The 21246-nt window shown below is 40.8% G+C and overlaps 1 protein-coding gene across 1 annotated transcript in view; it reads right to left on the bottom strand.

Annotated features, from left to right (window-relative positions):
• Positions 1-1243: 1243 nt before the first annotated feature.
• Positions 1244-21246, bottom strand: part of LOC134965635 (indolethylamine N-methyltransferase-like) — a 78374-nt gene continuing 58371 nt past the window's right edge. Inside the window, exon 3 of the mRNA XM_063941972.1 lies at positions 1244-3052. Coding sequence (XP_063798042.1) covers positions 2635-3052 — 418 coding nt within the window. The 3' untranslated portion in view covers positions 1244-2634. The remainder of the gene's footprint in view (positions 3053-21246) is intronic.

The following is a 21246-nucleotide window of genomic DNA, read 5'->3' as shown; positions in this document are numbered from 1 at the left end:
AGTGCACACAGATATGGTATGTGACTGACTGAGTCACTGTGTGTATCGCTTTTTTCAGGCAGAGAACGGATATATTAAATAAACTGCACTGTGTGTCTGGTGGTCACTCACTATATAATATATTATGTACTCCTGGCTCCTGCTATAACCTATAACTGGCACTGCAGTAGTGCTCCCCAGTCTCCCCCACAATTATAAGCTGTGTGAGCTGAGCAGTCAGACAGATATATAATATTATATATAGATAATAGATGATGCAGCACACTGGCCTGAGCCTGAGCAGTGCACACAGATATGGTATGTGACTGAGTCACTGTGTGCTGTGTATCGCTTTTTTCAGGCAGAGAACGGATTATAAATAAAAGTGGTGGTCAGTCACTGGTCACTATCAGCAAAACTCTGCACTGTACACTACTGAGTACTCCTAATGCTCCCCAAAATTAGTAAATCAAGTGTCTAAACGGAGAGGACGCCAGCCACGTCCTCTCCCTATCAATCTCAATGCACGTGTGAAAATGGCGGCGACGCTCGGCTCCTTATATAGAATCCGAGTCTCGCGATAGAATCCGAGCCTCGCGAGAATCCGACAGCGTCATGATGACGTTCGGGCGCGCTCGGGTTAACCGAGCAAGGCGGGAAGATCCGAGTCGCTCGGACCCGTGAAAAAAAACATGAAGTTCTGGCGGGTTCGGATTCAGAGAAACCGAACCCGCTCATCTCTACTTACCATGTGCCAGTAAATTTACTGATGACTGACATACAAAATTGTGGTAAATTAACAGCCAGCACAAAATGAATAGCATTCTCCACTGACAGTCCCACGTCTCATGGTCCTGATTCCAGCTGCCTAGCAGGTTGGGACCTATTTGAATGATGTGGGGTCTTGCTGTAAATGTATGTTGTCTGGAAGAATCGGGGAGTTACTTACTGTAGATGGATCAAAGATCTAAAGTCATTTTACAACATATTTCAATCAAAAATCTTAGGTTACATTACAGTAAGCCACAAACAGTCTCTTGTTCTCTGTGACATGAATCCTCATCGATTCCTTGTACCTGTGTCATATCAGAGATATCAGTCGGATAATCAAGTAATATGAGGGTTACTGTAGTAACTACGAGTCTGCTGAGCGATTGATAACAATGATCCCTGGTGGGTGACAGAGCCACTCACAGATCACACATGAATCTCAAACTCTTTAATCAAACAGTAAACTGCAAGAGATATTTACTTTATTTGTTGATCAGCTGAGTATAAATGTACAGTAATATATGGGAAATCATTTTATTAAGGTTTATCATTTGCACATTGTCAGGAAGATCTGGTGTATTTAAGTATATTTGCATCTCAGACTTACAGTAGGGACTAATTTGAGTCACACGCTGCCGCCGCTTCTTTTGGTGTAGTTGTATCTATGACTATATTCTAATGCTGTAAAAACCCTTTTCCTGGTGTGCAAGCTGCGTCTGACTGTTCCAGGGCCGAGACGCTGACCTCCTGCATCTGTAGATGCTGTAATACCGCTCAGTATGTCTTTACATGTCACCATCAGTCACACCACAGACACTTACCCCAGCCATAAGCTAGGTGCAGATTTTCCTTCTGAGAGTGGCCTCCAATGTTAGCATCTAAACATCTGTGTACGAAGCCACTGCAGTAACATACCAGCATCACTCCTGCACTTCCATTAAATTAACCCTCTACATACATCAGACTAGCCACCTCCCAGTTAACACCCAGTCATCACCCAGGAAGCCCACTGGTGTATCTTTAGTAGGTGCAGGGTGTGCAGTGCACATGGGTCCATGGGTTTAGGGGGATCTACACACTGCACACCCTGAACCCATATAATTATACTCCATCAGCCTGGCTGCAGAGATGCAAAAATCCTAGAGCACATGCTTAGTCAATATTGGCACAAAGGGGTTGATTTAGATCTAATCACTGATGTGCATTTTCACACACAGCGGGTGATCAGGTACTAACTACGCATGCACATTGGACAGCAACAAAGGGCATCATTGGTCAGCGACGGGATGGTGTGAAAAATCTGATCGCGCGGGCATTCGCAAGGTGGTTGACAGGTGGAAGCCATTTGTGGGTGGTACCTGACCATTTATTGGGAGTGTATGGAAAAATGCAGGTGTTCCTAAGCGTTTTCAGAGAGGGTGTCTGACGTCAGCTCCAGCCCCAATCAGCCTGCTGTGATCGCACTGTAAGAGTAAGTCCTGAGCTGGGCAAAGACTGGACACAGTGGATTTTAGCAATTTGGCGTACACATGGGAACGCACACTAGCACAGTGAATTTACACTCCCCTGGAGGTGGCGACTATCTGAACGCAGGACAGCAAAGTTAGCAATCAAATCTGAATCACCCCCATAGTCAGAGTCTACCGCTCTACCAAAGATGAGGAGGTCCACATGGAGCATGCACATGGGAGTTTTTCTTTTTTAAACCACCCATGGAAACACAAAATACATTTTCAATACACTCCTGCATGTGTCTAAAATTGCTTCTTCATCTCTGTACAAACACAATCAGGATGTATGTACAGTGCGATTTAGACACATGCACAGTATAAAGAAAATGCTCAACTGCACCTGACACAGCATGTGACTCAGAATCAGGCCTTATTACTCTCTATGAGCTAAGATAAATATAATTGCCCCATAGTCAGTAAGGTCACTCACTGATGTTCTTTTCTGGACTGCACAGTGGTCAATAATAAACCCTTCATCAGCGAGAACTTTTTTTACAAAGTTCTCATCATATTTGAACACATGTACCTTGTCCTGCCCAATCATCATATAAGTTGTATTTAAAGCCCCAAACAATATCAGGTATCCTTCAGGTTTTAGTAGCTTCACAAATTTCCTGAAATTAATTATATAATCATCTTGGTCTTTGCTGATGACATCCAGCATACATCCACTGATGACACAGTCTGCTGGTGGGAGCACCTCCGGGTCCGTCAGATTCTCTTTGTCAATGTTACATTTCATGATCTTTGTTATTGCCATCTTCAACAGTTCACTGTCCTGACACTGGTCACTGAAATATACAAACACAATAAGGTTTATTGGGATCTAGGACTAGCCATGCCACCACATGATAAATAAAATATGGGGCAGGACGTAATTACGCCCGAGTTCAGTGGCTGTGTGGGATGCCAGCCCAACTCGGACATTTTTATAAAGGGGCAATCACTTACAAGTAGAGATGAGTGGGTTCAGATCTCAGAGATCCTACCCACCCTCTGAACTTCACAATCAGAGCTGGGAATCAAGACCGGCTTGGGACTTACCACCAGACTCGGATCCCAGAATGAGGAAAAACATCATGATCCCAGTGTCGGAATCTCACAGGTTTTGGATTCCATATGAGGAGCTGCGTGTCACCACCATTTTTACTCTGGTGGTGACATGCAATTGGAGAGTGAAGGAGAGAGACCTCTGTCTCTCTATGGGTGGCAGCAATGGGTTTGGTCAGTGTGTGCTCTTTAGGGGTGCTGTCCTTTTGTGCTGTTTAGGATGCTGTCCTGTGGTGTTCTGTGCTGTTAGTGGTGCTGTACATGGGTGTTGCTGTTCGGTGCTGTACAGGGGCACTATCATATATGCTGTATAAAATACAAGGGTGTTGTATAAGTAAAGGTACACTAGCCCTGTCTTGTATGCTGTAAAATAAAAACACAGTGGTGTTATTTAAATACAGATGTGCTATTCCTGTCCTGTATGCTGAAAAAATACAGGGGTGTTGTTAAAATACAGGGGTGCTGTGTCTCTGTCTTGTATGCTATAAAAATACAGGAGTGTTGTTGAAATACAAGGGTGCTCTAAAATACAGGGGTGCTGTGTACCTGTCTTGTATGCAGTATAAATAAATGGGTTTTGTTAAAATACAGGGGTACTGGTCCTGTCCTGTTTGCTGTAAAAATACAGGGCTGTTGTTAAAATAAAGGTACACTGGCCCTGTCTTTTATACTGTGAAAATACAGGGGTGTTGTTAAAATACAATGTTGCTTGTAATGTCCTTTTTACTGTAAAAAATACAGTTTTAAAAAAAATACAGGGATGCTGGTCCTGTCCTTATGCTGTAGAAATACAGAGGTGTTGTTAAAATACAGGGGTGCTATGAACATACAGGGGTGCTGTGTCTCTAACCTGTATGCTGTAAAAATATAGTGGTGCTGAGAAAGTACAGGGGTGCTTTGTCCCTGTCTTATATGCTTTTAAAAATACAGGGGTGTTGATAAAATACAGGGGTACTGGTCCTGTCTTGTATGCTGTAAAATACAGGGGTGCTGTGAAAATAAAAGGGCGCTGTGTCCCTGTCTTGTATGCTGCAAAAATACAGGGCTGTTGTTAAAATGAAGGTACACTGGCCCTGTCTTGTCTACTGTGAAAATACAGGGGTGTTGTTAAAATACAATGTTGCTTGTAATGTCCTTTTTACTGTAAAAATACAGTCTTAAAAAAAATACAGGGGTGCTGGTCCTGTCCTTATGCTGTAGAAATACAGAGGTGTTGTTAAAATACAGGGGTGCTCTGAACATACAGGGGTGCTGTGTCTCTGTCTTGTATGCTTTAAAAATCCAGGGGTGTTGTTAAAATACAGGGGTGCTGTGTCCCTGTCTTGTATGCTGTAAAAATACAGGGGTCTTGTTAAAATACAAGGGTGCTCTAAAATACAGGGGTGCTGGTCCTGTCCTGCTTGCTGTAAAAATACAGGGCTGTTGTTAAAATAAAAGTACACTGGCCCTGTCTTTTATGCTGTAAAAAATACAAGGGTGTTGTTAAAATACAGAGGCGCTGGTCCTGTCCTGTATACTGTAAAAATACAGGGGTGTTTTTAAAATACAGGCATGCTGGTCCTGTCCTGTATGCTGTAAAAATATAGGGGTGCTGAGAAAATACAGGGGTGCTGTGTTCCTGTCTTGTATGCTGTAAAAAATCAGGGGTGTTGTTTAAATACAGGGGTTTAGTAAAAATGCAGGGTTGCTTTGTCCCTGTTTTGTTTGCTGCAAAAATACAGGGGTGTTGTTAAAATACAGGGGTGCTGGCCTTGTCCTGAATGATGTAGAAGTACAGGGGTGTTGAAAAAATATAGGGGTGCTGGTCCTGTCCAATATGCTGTAAAAATACAGGGTTGTTGTTAAAATAAAAAAACATTGTCCCTGTCCTATATGCTGTAAAAATACTAGGGTGCTGTTAAAATAAAGAGGTTCTGTAAAAATACAGGGTTGCTGTGTCCATGTTTTGTATGCTGTAAAAATACAGGGGTCTTATTAAAATACAAGGGTGCTGGTCATGTCCTGTTTACTGTAAAAATACAGGGATTTTGTTAAAATATAGGGGTGCTCCAAACATACAGGGGTGCTGTGTCTCTGTCTTGTATGCTGTAATAATCCAGGGGTTTTGTTAAAATACAGGGATGCTTGTCATGTCTGGTATGCTGTAAAAATACAGGGGTGTTGATAAAATACAGGGGTGCTGGTCTTGTCTTGTATGCTGTAAAATACAGGGGTGCTGTGAAAATGCAGGGGCGCTGTGTCCCTGTCTTGTATGCTGCAAAAATACAGGGCTGTTGTTAAAATGAAGGTACACTGGCCCTGTCTTGTCTACTGTGAAAATACAGGGGTGCTGTTAAAATACAATGTTGCTTGTAATGTCCTTTTTACTGTAAAAAAACACAGTTTTAAAAAAAATACAGGGATGCTGGTCCTGTCCTTATGCTGTAGAAATACAGAGGTGTTGTTAAAATACAGGGGTGCTATGAACATACAGGGGTGCTGTGTCTCTGTCCTGTATGCTGTAAAAATATAGTGGTGCTGAGAAAGTACAGGGGTGCTGTGTCCCTGTCTTATATGCTTTAAAAAATCAGGGGTGTTGTTTAAATACAGGGGTTCAGTGAAAATGCAGGGTTGCTTTGTCCCTGTTTTGTTTGCTGTAAAAATACAGGGGTGTTGTTAAAATACAGGGGTGCTGGCCTTGTCCTGAATGATGTAGAAGTACAGGGGTGTTGTTAAAATATTGGGGTGCTGGTCCTTTCCAATATGCTGTAAAAATACAGGGTTGTTGTTAAAATAAAAAAACACTGGCCCTGTCCAATATGCTGTAAAAATACAAGGGTGCTGTTAAAATAAAGGGGTTCTGTGAAAATACAGGGTTGCTGTGTCCATGTTTTGTATGCTGTAAAAATACAGGGGTCTTATTAAAATACAAGGGTGCTGGTCATGTCCTGTAAGCTGTAAAAATACAGGGGTGTTGTTAAAATAGAGGGGTGCTCCAAACATACAGGGGTGCTGTGTCTCTGTTTTGTATGCTGTAATATTCCATTGGTTTTGCTAAAATACAGGGTTGCTTGTCATGTCTGGTATGCTGTAAAAATACAGGGGTGTTGATAAAATACAGGGGTACTGGTCCTGTCTTGTATGCTGTAAAATACAGGGGTGCTGAGAAAATACAAGGGCGCTGTGTCCCTGTCTTGTATGCTGCAAAAATACAGGGCTGTTGTTAAAATGAAGGTACACTGGCCCTGTCTTGTATACTGTGAAAATACAGGGGTGTTGTTAAAATACAATGTTGCTTGTAATGTCCTTTTTACTGTAAAAATACAGTCTTAAAAAAAATACAGGGGTGCTGGTCCTGTCCTTATGCTGTAGAAATACAGAGGTGTTGTTAAAATACAGGGGTGCTCTGAACATACAGGGGTGCTGTGTCTCTGTCTTGTATGCTTTAAAAATCCAGGGGTGTTGTTAAAATACAGGGGTGCTGTGTCCCTGTCTAGTATGCTGTAAAAATACAGGGTTCTTGTTAAAATACAAGGGTGCTCTAAAATACAGGGGTGCTGGTCCTGTCCTGCTTGCTGTAAAAATACAGGGCTGTTGTTAAAATAAAGGTACACTGGCCCTGTCTTTTATGCTGTAAAAAAAACAAGGGTGTTGTTAAAATATATAGGGGCGCTGGTCCTGTCCTGTATACTGTAAAAATACAGGGGTGTTTTTAAAATACAGGCATGCTGGTCCTGTCCTGTATGCTGTAAAAATATAGGGGTGCTGAGGAAATACAGGGGTGCTGTGTTCCTGTCTTGTATGCTGTAAAAAATCAGGGGTGTTGTTTAAATACAGGGGTTCAGTAAAAATGCAGGGTTGCTTTGTCCCTGTCTTGTATGCTGCAAAAATACAGGGCTGTTGTTAAAATGAAGGTACACTGGCCCTGTCTTGTCTACTGTGAAAATACAGGGGTGTTGTTAAAATACAATGTTGCTTGTAATGTCCTTTTTACTGTAAAAATACAGTCTTAAAAAAAATACAGGGGTGCTGGTCCTGTCCTTATGCTGTTGAAATACAGAGGTGTTGTTAAAATACAGGGGTGCTCTGAACATACAGGGGTGCTGTGTCTCTGTCTTGTATGATTTAAAAATCCAGGGGTGTTGTTAAAATACAGGGGTGCTGTGTCCCTGTCTTGTATGCTGTAAAAATACAGGGGTCTTGTTAAAATACAAGGGTGCTCTAAAATACAGGGGTGCTGGTCCTGTCCTGCTTGCTGTAAAAATACAGGGCTGTTGTTAAAATAAAGGTACACTGGCCCTGTCTTTTATGCTGTAAAAAATACAAGGGTGTTGTTAAAATACAGAGGCGCTGGTCCTGTCCTGTATACTGTAAAAATACAGGGGTGTTTTTAAAATACAGGCATGCTGGTCCTGTCCTGTATGCTGTAAAAATATAGGGGTGCTGAGGAAATACAGGGGTGCTGTGTTCCTATCTTGTATGCTGTAAAAAATCAGGCGTGTTGTTTAAATACAGGGGTTCAGTGAAAATGGAGGGTTGCTTTTTCCCTGTTTTGTTTGCTGCAAAAATACAGGGGTGTTGTTAAAATACAGGGGTGCTGGCCTTGTCCTGAATGATGTAGAAGTACAGGGATGTTGAAAAAATATAGGGGTGCTGGTCCTGTCCAATATGCTGTAAAAATACAGAGTTGTTGTTAAAATAAAAAAACACTGGCCCTGTCCTATATGCTGTAAAAATACAAGGGTGCTGTTAAAATAAAGGGGTTCTGTGTAAATACAGGGTTGCTGTGTACGTGTTTTGTATGCTGTAAAAATACAGGGGTCTTATTAAAATACAAGGGTGCTGGTCATGTCCTGTTTACTGTAAAAATACAGGGATTTTGTTAAAATATAGGGGTGCTCTAAACATACAGGGGTGCTGTGTCTCTGTCTTGTATGCTGTAATAATCCAGGGGTTTTGTTAAAATACAGGGATGCTTGTCATGTCTGGTATGCCGTAAAAATACAGGGGTGTTGATAAAATACAGGGGTGCTGGTCCTGTCTTGTATGCTGTAAAATACAGGGGTGCTGTGAAAATACAGGGGCGCTGTGTCCCTGTCTTGTATGCTGCAAAAATACAGGGCTGTTGTTAAAATGAAGGTACACTGGCCCTGTCTTGTATACTGTGAAAATACAGGGGTGTTGTTAAAATACAATGTTGCTTGTAATGTCCTTTTTACTGTAAAAAATACAGTTTTAAAAAAAAATACAGGGATGCTGGTCCTGTCCTTATGCTGTAGAAATACAGAGCTGTTGTTAAAATACAGGGGTGCTATGAACAAAAAAGGGGTGATGTGTCTCTGTCCTGTATGCTGTAAAAATATAGTGGTGCTGAGAAAATACAGGGGTGCTGTGTCCCTGTCTTATATGCTGTAAAAAATCAGGGGTGTTGTTTAAATAGAGGGTTCAGTGAAAATGCAGGGTTGCTTTGTACCTGTTTTGTTTGCTGTAAAAATACAGGGGTGTTGTTAAAATACAGGGGTACTGGCCTTGTCCTGAATGATGTAGAAGTACAGGGGTGTTGTTAAAATATAGGGGTGCTGGCCTTGTCCTGAATGATGTAGAAGTACAGGGGTGTTGTTAAAATATAGGGGTGCTGGTCCTGTCCAATATGCTGTAAAAATACAGGGTTGTTGTTAAAATAAAAAAACACTGGCCCTGTCCTATATGCTGTAAAAATACAAGGGTGCTGTTAAAATAAAGGGGTTCTGTGAAAATACAGGGTTGCTGTGTCCGTGTTTTGTATGCTGTAAAAATACAGGGGTCTTATTAAAATTCAAGGGTGCTGGTCATGTCCTTTTTACTGTAAAAATACTGGGATTTTATTAAAATACAGGGGTGCTGGTCCTGTCCTGTAAGCTGTAAAAATACAGGGGTGTTGTTAAAATATAGGGGTGCTCCAAACATACAGGGGTGCTGTGTCTCTGTTTTGTATGCTGTAATAATCCATTGGTTTTGCTAAAATACAGGGTTGCTTGTCATGTCTGGTATGCTGTAAAAATACAGGGGTGTTGATAAAATACAGGGGTACTGGTCCTGTCTTGTATGCTGTAAAATACAGGGGTGCTGTGAAAATACAAGGGCGCTGTGTCCCTGTCTTGTATGCTGCAAAAATACAGGGCTGTTGTTAAAATGAAGGTACACTGGCCCTGTCTTGTATACTGTGAAAATACAGGGGTGTTGTTAAAATACAATGTTGCTTGTAATGTCCTTTTTACTGTAAAAATACAATCTTAAAAAAAATACACGGGTGCTGATCCTGTCCTTATGCTGTTGAAATACAGAGGTGTTGTTAAAATACAGGGGTGCTCTGAACATACAGGGGTGCTGTGTCTCTGTCTTGTATGCTTTAAAAATCCAGGGGTGTTGTTAAAATACAGGGGTGCTGTGTCCCTCTCTTGTATGCTGTAAAATACAGGGGTCTTGTTAAAATACAAGGGTGCTCTAAAATACAGGGGTGCTGGTCCTGTCCTGCTTGCTGTAAAAATACAGGGCTGTTGTTAAAATAAAGGTACACTGGCCCTGTCTTTTATGCTGTAAAAAATACAAGGGTGTTGTTAAAATACAGAGGCGCTGGTCCTGTCCTGTATACTGTAAAAATACAGGGGTGTTTTTAAAATGCAGGCATGCTGGACCTGTCATGTATGCTGTAAAAATATAGGGGTGCTGAGGAAATACAGGGGTGCTGTGTTCCTGTCTTGTATGCTGTAAAAAATTAGGGGTATTGTTTAAATACAGGGGTTCAGTGAAAATGGAGGGTTGCTTTTTCCCTGTTTTGTTTGCTGCAAAAATACAGGGGTGTTGTTAAAATACAGGGGTGCTGGCCTTGTCCTGAATGTTGTAGAAGTACAGGGATGTTGAAAAAATATAGGGGTGCTGGTCCTGTCCAATATGCTGTAAAAAATACAGGGTTGTTGTTAAAATAAAAAAACACTGGCCCTGTCCTATATGCTGTAAAAATACAAGGGTGCTGTTAAAATAAAGGGGTTCTATGAAAATACAGGGTTGTTGTGTCCATGTTTTGTATGCTGTAAAAATACAGGGGTCTTATTAAAATACAAGGGTGCTGGTCATGTCCTGTTTACTGTAAAAATACAGGGATTTTGTTAAAATATAGGGGTGCTCCAAACATACAGGGGTGCTGTGTCTCTGTCTTGTATGCTGTAATAATCCAGGGGTTTTGTTAAAATACAGGGATGCTTGTCATGTCTGGTATGCTGTAAAAATACAGGGGTGTTGATAAAATACAGGGGTGCTGGTCCTGTCTTGTATGCTGTAAAATACAGGGGTGCTGTGAAAATACAGGGGCGCTGTGTCCCTGTCTTGTATGCTGCAAAAAAACAGGGCTGTTGTTAAAATGATGGTACACTGGCCCTGTCTTGTATACTGTGAAAATACAGGGGTATTGTTAAAATACAATGTTGCTTGTAATGTCCTTTTTACTGTAAAAAATACAGTTATTAAAAAAAATACAGGGGTGCTGGTCCTGTCCTTATGCTGTAGAAATACAGAGGTGTTGTTAAAATACAGGGGTGCTATGAACATACAGGGGTGCTGTGTCTCTGTCCTGTATGCTGTAAAAATATAGTGGTGCTGAGAAAATACAGGGGTGCTGTGTCCCTGTCTTATATGCTGTAAAAAATCAGGGGTGTTGTTTAAATACAGGGGTTCAGTGAAAATGCAGGGTTGCTTTGTCCCTGTTTTGTTTGCTGTAAAAATACAGGGGTGTTGTTAAAATACAGGGGTGCTGGCCTTGTCCTGAATGATGTAGAAGTACAGGGGTGTTGTTAAAATATAGGGGTGCTGGCCTTGTCCTGAATGATGTAGAAGTACAGGGTTGTTGTTAAAATAAAAAAACACTGGCCCTGTCCTATATGCTGTAAAAATACAAGGGTGCTGTTAAAATAAAGGGGTTCTGTGTAAATACAGGGTTACTGTGTCCGTGTTTTGTATGCTGTAAAAATACAGGGGTCTTATTAAAATACAAGGGTGCTGGTCATGTCCTGTAAGCTGTAAAAATACAGGGTTTTTTGTTAAAATATAGGGGTGCTCCAAACATACAGGACTGCTGTGTCTCTATTTTGTATGCTGTAATAATCCATTGGTTTTGTTAAAATATAGGGTTGCTTGTCATGTCTGGTATGCTGTAAAAATACAGGGGTGTTGATAAAATACAGGGGTACTGGTCCTGTCTTGTATGCTGTAAAATACAGGGGTTCAGTAAAAATGCAGGGTTGCTTTGTCCCTGTCTTGTATGCTGCAAAAATACAGGGCTGTTGTTAAAATGAAGGTACACTGGCCCTGTCTTGTATACTGTGAAAATACAGGGTTGTTGTTAAAATACAATGTTGCTTGTAATGTCCTTTTTACTGTAAAAATACAGTCTTAAAAAAATACAGGGGTGCTGGTCCTGTCCTTATGCTGTAGAAATACAGAGGTGTTGTTAAAATACAGGGGTGCTCTGAACATACAGGGGTGCTGTGTCTCTATCTTGTATGCTTTAAAAATCCAGGGGTGTTGTTAAAATACAGGGGTGCTGTGTCCCTGTCTTGTATGCTGTAAAAATACAGGGGTCTTGTTAAAATACAAGAGTGCTCTAAAATACAGGGGTGCTGGTCCTGTCCTGCTTGCTGTAAAAATACAGGGCTGTTGTTAAAATAAAGGTACACTGGCCCTGTCTTTTATGCTGTAAAAAATACAAGGGTGTTGTTAAAATACAGAGGTGCTGGTCCTGTCCTGTATACTGTAAAAATACAGGGGTGCTTTTAAAATACAGGCATGCTGGTCCTGTCCTGTATGCTGTAAAAATATAGGGGTGCTGAGAAAATACAGGGGTGCTGTGTCCTGTCTTGTATGCTGTATAAAATCAGGGGTGTTGTTTAAATACAGGGGTTCAGTGAAAATGCAGGGGTGCTGTGTCCTGTCTTGTATGCTGCAAAAATACAGGGGTGTTGTTAAAATACAGGGGTGCTGGCCTTGTCCTGAATGATGTAGAAGTACAGGGGTGTTGAAAAAATATAGGGGTGCTGGTCCTGTCCAATATGCTGTAAAAATACAGGGTTGTTGTTAAAATAAAAAAACACTGTCCCTGTCCTATATGCTGTAAAAATACAAGGGTGCTGTTAAAATAAAGGGGTTCTGTGAAAATACAGGGTTGCTTTGTCCGTGTTTTGTATGCTGTAAAAATACAGGGGTCTTATTAAAATACAAGGGTGCTGGTCATGTCCTGTTTACTGTAAAAATACAGGGATTTTGTTAAAATATAGGGGTGCTCTAAACATACAGGGGTGCTGTGTCTCTGTCTTGTATGCTGTAATAATCCAGGGGTTTTGTTAAAATACAGGGATGCTTGTCATCTCTGGTATGCCGTAAAAATACAGGGGTGTTGATAAAATACAGGGGTGCTGGTCCTGTCTTGTATGCTGTAAAATACAGGGGTGCTATGAAAATACAGGGGCGCTGTGTCCCTGTCTTGTATGCTGCAAAAATACAGGGCTGTTGTTAAAATGAAGGTACACTGGCCCTGTCTTGTATACTGTGAAAATACAGGGGTGTTGTTAAAATACAATGTTGCTTGTAATGTCCTTTTTACTGTAAAAAATACAGTTTTAAAAAAAATACAGGGATGCTGGTCCTGTCCTTATGCTGTAGAAATACAGAGGTGTTGTTAAAATACAGGGGTGCTATGAACATACAGGGGTGCTGTGTCTCTGTCCTGTATGCTGTAAAAATATAGTGGTGCTGAGAAAATACAGGGGTGCTGTGTCCCTGTCTTATATGCTGTAAAAAATCAGGGGTGTCGTTTAAATACAGGGGTTCAGTGAAAATGCAGGGTTGCTTTGTCCTTGTTTTGTTTGCTGTAAAAATACAGGGGTGTTGTTAAAATACAGGGGTACTGGCCTTGTCCTGAATGATGTAGAAGTACAGGGGTGTTGTTAAAATATAGGGGTGCTGGCCTTGTCCTGAATGATGTAGAAGTACAGGGGTGTTGTTAAAATATAGGGGTGCTGGTCCTGTCCAATATGCTGTAAAAATACAGGGTTGTTGTTAAAATAAAAAAACACTGGCCCTGTCCTATTTGCTGTAAAAATACAAGGGTGCTGTTAAAATAAAGGGGTTCTGTGAAAATACAGGGTTGCTGTGTCCGTGTTTTGTATGCTGTAAAAATACAGGGGTCTTATTAAAATACAAGGGTGCTGGTCATGTCCTTTTTACTGTAAAAATACAGGGATTTTATTAAAATACATGGGTGCTGGTCCTGTCCTGTAAGCTGTAAAAATACAGGGGTGTTGTTAAAATATAGGGGTGCTCCAAACATACAGGGGTGCTGTGTCTCTGTTTTGTATGCTGTAATAATCCATTGGTTTTGCTAAAATACAGGGTTGCTTGTCATGTCTGGTATGCTGTAAAAATACAGGGGTGTTGATAAAATACAGGGGTACTGGTCCTGTCTTGTATGCTGTAAAATACAGGGGTGCTGTGAAAATACAAGGGCGCTGTGTCCCTGTCTTGTATGCTGCAAAAATACAGGGCTGTTGTTAAAATGAAGGTACACTGGCCCTGTCTTGTATACTGTGAAAATACAGGGGTGTTGTTAAAATACAATGTTGCTTGTAATGTCCTTTTTACTGTAAAAATACAATCTTAAAAAAAATACAGGGGTGCTGATCCTGTCCTTATGCTGTTGAAATACAGAGGTGTTGTTAAAATACAGGGGTGCTCTGAACATACAGGGGTGCTGTGTCTCTGTCTTGTATGCTTTAAAAATCCAGGGGTGTTGTTAAAATACAGGGGTGCTGTGTCCCTCTCTTGTATGCTGTAAAAATACAGGGGTCTTGTTAAAATACAAGGGTGCTCTAAAATACAGGGGTGCTGGTCCTGTCCTGCTTGCTGTAAAAATACAGGGCTGTTGTTAAAATAAAGGTACACTGGCCCTGTCTTTTATGCTGTAAAAAATACAAGGGTGTTGTTAAAATACAGAGGCGCTGGTCCTGTCCTGTATACTGTAAAAATACAGGGGTGTTTTTAAAATACAGGCATGCTGGTCCTGTCCTGTATGCTGTAAAAATATAGGGGTGCTGAGGAAATACAGGGGTGCTGTGTTCCTGTCTTGTATGCTGTAAAAAATTAGGGGTATTGTTTAAATACAGGGGTTCAGTGAAAATGGAGGGTTGCTTTTTCCCTGTTTTGTTTGCTGCAAAAATACAGGGGTGTTGTTAAAATACAGGGGTGCTGGCCTTGTCCTGAATGATGTAGAAGTACAGGGATGTTGAAAAAATATAGGGGTGCTGGTCCTGTCCAATATGCTGTAAAAAATACAGGGTTGTTGTTAAAATAAAAAAACACTGGCCCTGTCCTATATGCTGTAAAAATACAAGGGTGCTGTTAAAATAAAGGGGTTCTATGAAAATACAGGGTTGTTGTGTCCATGTTTTGTATGCTGTAAAAATACAGGGGTCTTATTAAAATACAAGGGTGCTGGTCATGTCCTGTTTACTGTAAAAATACAGGGATTTTGTTAAAATATAGGGGTGCTCCAAACATACAGGGGTGCTGTGTCTCTGTCTTGTATGCTGTAATAATCCAGGGGTTTTGTTAAAATACAGGGATGCTTGTCATGTCTGGTATGCTGTAAAAATACAGGGGTGTTGATAAAATACAGGGGTGCTGGTCCTGTCTTGTATGCTGTAAAATACAGGGGTGCTGTGAAAATACAGGGGCGCTGTGTCCCTGTCTTGTATGCTGCAAAAAAACAGGGCTGTTGTTAAAATGATGGTACACTGGCCCTGTCTTGTATACTGTGAAAATACAGGGGTGTTGTTAAAATACAATGTTGCTTGTAATGTCCTTTTTACTGTAAAAATACAGTTATTAAAAAAAATACAGGGGTGCTGGTCCTGTCCTTATGCTGTAGAAATACAGAGGTGTTGTTAAAATACAGGGGTGCTATGAACATACAGGGGTGCTGTGTCTCTGTCCTGTATGCTGTAAAAATATAGTGGTGCTGAGAAAATACAGGGGTGCTGTGTCCCTGTCTTATATGCTGTAAAAAATCAGGGGTGTTGTTTAAATACAGGGGTTCAGTGAAAATGCAGGGTTGCTTTGTCCCTGTTTTGTTTGCTGTAAAAATACAGGGGTGTTGTTAAAATACAGGGGTGCTGGCCTTGTCCTGAATGATGTAGAAGTACAGGGGTGTTGTTAAAATATAGGGGTGCTGGCCTTGTCCTGAATGATGTAGAAGTACAGGGTTGTTGTTAAAATAAAAAAACACTGGCCCTGTCCTATATGCTGTAAAAATACAAGGGTGCTGTTAAAATAAAGGGGTTCTGTGTAAATACAGGGTTACTGTGTCCGTGTTTTGTATGCTGTAAAAATACAGGGGTCTTATTAAAATACAAGGGTGCTGGTCATGTCCTGTAAGCTGTAAAAATACAGGGTTTTTTGTTAAAATATAGGGGTGCTCCAAACATACAGGACTGCTGTGTCTCTATTTTGTATGCTGTAATAATCCATTGGTTTTGTTAAAATATAGGGTTGCTTGTCATGTCTGGTATGCTGTAAAAATACAGGGGTGTTGATAAAATACAGGGGTACTGGTCCTGTCTTGTATGCTGTAAAATACAGGGGTGCTGTGAAAATACAAGGGCGCTGTGTCCCTGTCTTGTATGCTGCAAAAATACAGGGCTGTTGTTAAAATGAAGGTACACTGGCCCTGTCTTGTATACTGTGAAAATACAGGGTTGTTGTTAAAATACAATGTTGCTTGTAATGTCCTTTTTACTGTAAAAATACAGTCTTAAAAAAATACAGGGGTGCTGGTCCTGTCCTTATGCTGTAGAAATAAAGAGGTGTTGTTAAAATACAGGGGTGCTCTGAACATACAGGGGTGCTGTGTCTCTATCTTGTATGCTTTAAAAATCCAGGGGTTTTGTTAAAATACAGGGGTGCTGTGTCCCTGTCTTGTATGCTGTAAAAATACAGGGGTCTTGTTAAAATACAAGAGTGCTCTAAAATACAGGGGTGCTGGTCCTGTCCTGCTTGCTGCAAAAATACAGGGCTGTTGTTAAAATAAAGGTACACTGGCCCTGTCTTTTATGCTGTAAAAAATACAAGGGTGTTGTTAAAATACAGAGGTGCTGGTCCTGTCCTGTATACTGTAAAAATACAGGGGTGCTTTTAAAATACAGGCATGCTGGTCCTGTCCTGTATGCTGTAAAAATATAGGGGTGCTGAGAAAATACAGGGGTGCTGTGTCCTGTCTTGTATGCTGTATAAAATCAGGGGTGTTGTTTAAATACAGGGGTTCAGTGAAAATGCAGGGGTGCTGTGTCCTGTCTTGTATGCTGCAAAAATACAGGGGTGTTGTTAAAATACAGGGGTGCTGGCCTTGTCCTGAATGATGTAGAAGTACAGGGGTGTTGAAAAAATATAGGGGTGCTGGTCCTGTCCAATATGCTGTAAAAATACAGGGTTGTTGTTAAAATAAAAAAACACTGTCCCTGTCCTGTATGCTGTAAAAATACAAGGGTGCTGTTAAAATAAAGGGGTTCTGTGAAAATACAGGGTTGCTTTGTCCGTGTTTTGTATGCTGTAAAAATACAGGGGTCTTATTAAAATACAAGGGTGCTGGTCATGTCCTGTTTACTGTAAAAATACAGGGATTTTGTTAAAATATAGGGGTGCTCTAAACATACAGGGGTGCTGTGTCTCTGTCTTGTATGCTGTAATAATCCAGGGGTTTTGTTAAAATACAGGGATGCTTGTCATCTCTGGTATGCCGTAAAAATACAGGGGTGTTGATAAAATACAGGGGTGCTGGTCCTGTCTTGTATGCTGTAAAATACAGGGGTGCTATGAAAATACAGGGGCGCTGTGTCCCTGTCTTGTATGCTGCAAAAATACAGGGCTGTTGTTAAAATGAAGGTACACTGGCCCTGTCTTGTATACTGTGAAAATACAGGGGTGTTGTTAAAATACAATGTTGCTTGTAATGTCCTTTTTACTGTAAAAAATACAGTTTTAAAAAAAATACAGGGATGCTGGTCCTGTCCTTATGCTGTAGAAATACAGAGGTGTTGTTAAAATACAGGGGTGCTATGAACATACAGGGGTGCTGTGTCTCTGTCCTGTATGCTGTAAAAATATAGTGGTGCTGAGAAAATACAGGGGTGCTGTGTCCCTGTCTTATATGCTGTAAAAAATCAGGGGTGTCGTTTAAATACAGGGGTTCAGTGAAAATGCAGGGTTGCTTTGTCCTTGTTTTGTTTGCTGTAAAAATACAGGGGTGTTGTTAAAATACAGGGGTACTGGCCTTGTCCTGAATGATGTAGAAGTACAGGGGTGTTGTTAAAATATAGGGGTGCTGGCCTTGTCCTGAATGATGTAGAAGTACAGGGGTGTTGTTAAAATATAGGGGTGCTGGTCCTGTCCAATATGCTGTAAAAATACAGGGTTGTTGTTAAAATAAAAAAACACTGGCCCTGTCCTATATGCTGTAAAAATACAAGGGTGCTGTTAAAATAAAGGGGTTCTGTGAAAATACAGGGTTGCTGTGTCCGTGTTTTGTATGCTGTAAAAATACAGGGGTCTTATTAAAATACAAGGGTGCTGGTCATGTCCTTTTTACTGTAAAAATACAGGGATTTTATTAAAATACATGGGTGCTGGTCCTGTCCTGTAAGCTGTAAAAATACAGGGGTGTTGTTAAAATATAGGGGTGCTCCAAACATACAGGGGTGCTGTGTCTCTGTTTTGTATGCTGTAATAATCCATTGGTTTTGCTAAAATACAGGGTTGCTTGTCATGTCTGGTATGCTGTAAAAATACAGGGGTGTTGATAAAATACAGGGGTACTGGTCCTGTCTTGTATGCTGTAAAATACAGGGGTGCTGTGAAAATACAAGGGCGCTGTGTCCCTGTCTTGTATGCTGCAAAAATACAGGGCTGTTGTTAAAATGAAGGTACACTGGCCCTGTCTTGTATACTGTGAAAATACAGGGGTGTTGTTAAAATACAATGTTGCTTGTAATGTCCTTTTTACTGTAAAAATACAATCTTAAAAAAAATACAGGGGTGCTGATCCTGTCCTTATGCTGTTGAAATACAGAGGTGTTGTTAAAATACAGGGGTGCTCTGAACATACAGGGGTGCTGTGTCTCTGTCTTGTATGCTTTAAAAATCCAGGGGTGTTGTTAAAATACAGGGGTGCTGTGTCCCTCTCTTGTATGCTGTAAAAATACAGGGGTCTTGTTAAAATACAAGGGTGCTCTAAAATACAGGGGTGCTGGTCCTGTCCTGCTTGCTGTAAAAATACAGGGCTGTTGTTAAAATAAAGGTACACTGGCCCTGTCTTTTATGCTGTAAAAAATACAAGGGTGTTGTTAAAATACAGAGGCGCTGGTCCTGTCCTGTATACTGTAAAAATACAGGGGTGTTTTTAAAATACAGGCATGCTGGTCCTGTCCTGTATGCTGTAAAAATATAGGGGTGCTGAGGAAATACAGGGGTGCTGTGTTCCTGTCTTGTATGCTGTAAAAAATTAGGGGTATTGTTTAAATACAGGGGTTCAGTGAAAATGGAGGGTTGCTTTTTCCCTGTTTTGTTTGCTGCAAAAATACAGGGGTGTTGTTAAAATACAGGGGTGCTGGCCTTGTCCTGAATGATGTAGAAGTACAGGGATGTTGAAAAAATATAGGGGTGCTGGTCCTGTCCAATATGCTGTAAAAAATACAGGGTTGTTGTTAAAATAAAAAAACACTGGCCCTGTCCTATATGCTGTAAAAATACAAGGGTGCTGTTAAAATAAAGGGGTTCTATGAAAATACAGGGTTGTTGTGTCCATGTTTTGTATGCTGTAAAAATACAGGGGTCTTATTAAAATACAAGGGTGCTGGTCATGTCCTGTTTACTGTAAAAATACAGGGATTTTGTTAAAATATAGGGGTGCTCCAAACATACAGGGGTGCTGTGTCTCTGTCTTGTATGCTGTAATAATCCAGGGGTTTTGTTAAAATACAGGGATGCTTGTCATGTCTGGTATGCTGTAAAAATACAGGGGTGTTGATAAAATACAGGGGTGCTGGTCCTGTCTTGTATGCTGTAAAATACAGGGGTGCTGTGAAAATACAGGGGCGCTGTGTCCCTGTCTTGTATGCTGCAAAAAAACAGGGCTGTTGTTAAAATGATGGTACACTGGCCCTGTCTTGTATACTGTGAAAATACAGGGGTGTTGTTAAAATACAATGTTGCTTGTAATGTCCTTTTTACTGTAAAAATACAGTCTTAAAAAAAATACAGGGGTGCTGGTCTTGTCCTTATGCTGTAGAAATACAGAGGTGTTGTTAAAATACAGGGGTGCTCTGAACATACATGGGTGCTGTGTCTCTATCTTGTATGCTTTAAAAATCCAGGGGTGTTGTTAAAATACAGGGGTGCTGTGTCCCTGTCTTGTATGCTGTAAAAATACAGGGGTTTTATTAAAATACAAGGGTGCTCTAAAATTCAGGGGTGCTGGTCCTGTCCTGCTTGCTGTAAAAATACAGGGCTGTTGTTAAAATAAAGGTACACTGGCCCTGTCTTTTATGCTGTAAAAAATACAAGGGTGTTGTTAAAATACAGAGGCGCTGGTCCTGTCCTGTATACTGTAAAAATACAGGGGTGTTTTTAAAATACAGGCATGCTGGTCCTGTCCTGTATGCTGTAAAAATATAGGGGTGCTGAGGAAATACAGGGGTGCTGTGTTCCTGTCTTGTATGCTGTAAAAAATCAGGGGTGTTGTTTAAATACAGGGGTTCAGTGAAAATGGAGGGTTGCTTTTTCCCTGTTTTGTTTGCTGCAAAAATACAGGGGTGTTGTTAAAATACAGGGGTGCTGGCCTTGTCCTGAATGATGTAGAAGTACAGGGATGTTGAAAAAATATAGGGGTGCTGGTCCTGTCCAATATGCTGTAAAAATACAGGGTTGTTGTTAAAATAAAAAAACACTGGCCCTGTCCTATATGCTGTAAAAATACAAGGGTGCTGTTAAAATAAAGGGGTTCTGTGAAAATACAGGGTTGCTGTGTCCATGTTTTGTATGCTGTAAAAATACAGGGGTCTTATTAAAATACAAGGGTGCTGGTCATGTCCTGTTTACTGCAAAAATACAGGGATTTTGTTAAAATATAGGGGTGCTCCAAACATACAGTGGTGCTGTGTCTCTGTCTTGTATGCTGTAATAATCCAGGGGTTTTGTTAAAATACAGGGATGCTTGTCATGTCTGGTATGCTGTAAAAATACAGGGGTGTTGATAAAATACAGGGGCGCTGGTCCTGTCTTGTATGCTGTAAAATACAGGGGTGCTGTGAAAATACAGGGGCGCTGTGTCCCTGTCTGGTATGCTGCAAAAAAACAGGGCTGTTGTTAAAATGATGGTACACTGGCCCTGTCTTGTATACTGTGAAAATACAGGGGTATTGTTAAAATACAATGTTGCTTGTAATGTCCTTTTTTACTGTAAAAAATACAGTTATTAAAAAAAATACAGGGATGCTGGTCCTGTCCTTATGCTGTAGAAATACAGAGGTGTTGTTAAAATACAGGGGTGCTATGAACATACAGGGGTGCTGTGTCTCTGTCCTGTATGCTGTAAAAATATAGTGGTGCTGAGAAAATACAGGGGTGCTGTGTCCCTGTCTTATATGCTGTAAAAAATCAGGGGTGTTTTTTAAATACAGGGGTTCAGTGAAAATGCAGGGTTGCTTTGTCCCTGTTTTGTTTGCTGTAAAAATACAGGGGTGTTGTTAAAATACAGGGGTGCTGGCTTTGACCTGAATGATGTAGAAGTACAGGGGTGTTGTTAAAATATAGGGGTGCTGGTCCTGTCCAATATGCTGTAAAAATACAGGGTTGTTGTTAAAATAAAAAAACACTGGCCCTG

Source organism: Pseudophryne corroboree, chromosome 10 (assembly GCF_028390025.1).
Source record: "Pseudophryne corroboree isolate aPseCor3 chromosome 10, aPseCor3.hap2, whole genome shotgun sequence".
Lineage (NCBI taxonomy): Eukaryota > Metazoa > Chordata > Amphibia > Anura > Myobatrachidae > Pseudophryne > Pseudophryne corroboree.
The sequence above is the reverse complement of the archived record's forward strand: the minus strand, read 5'-3'. Positions and strand labels throughout refer to the sequence as shown.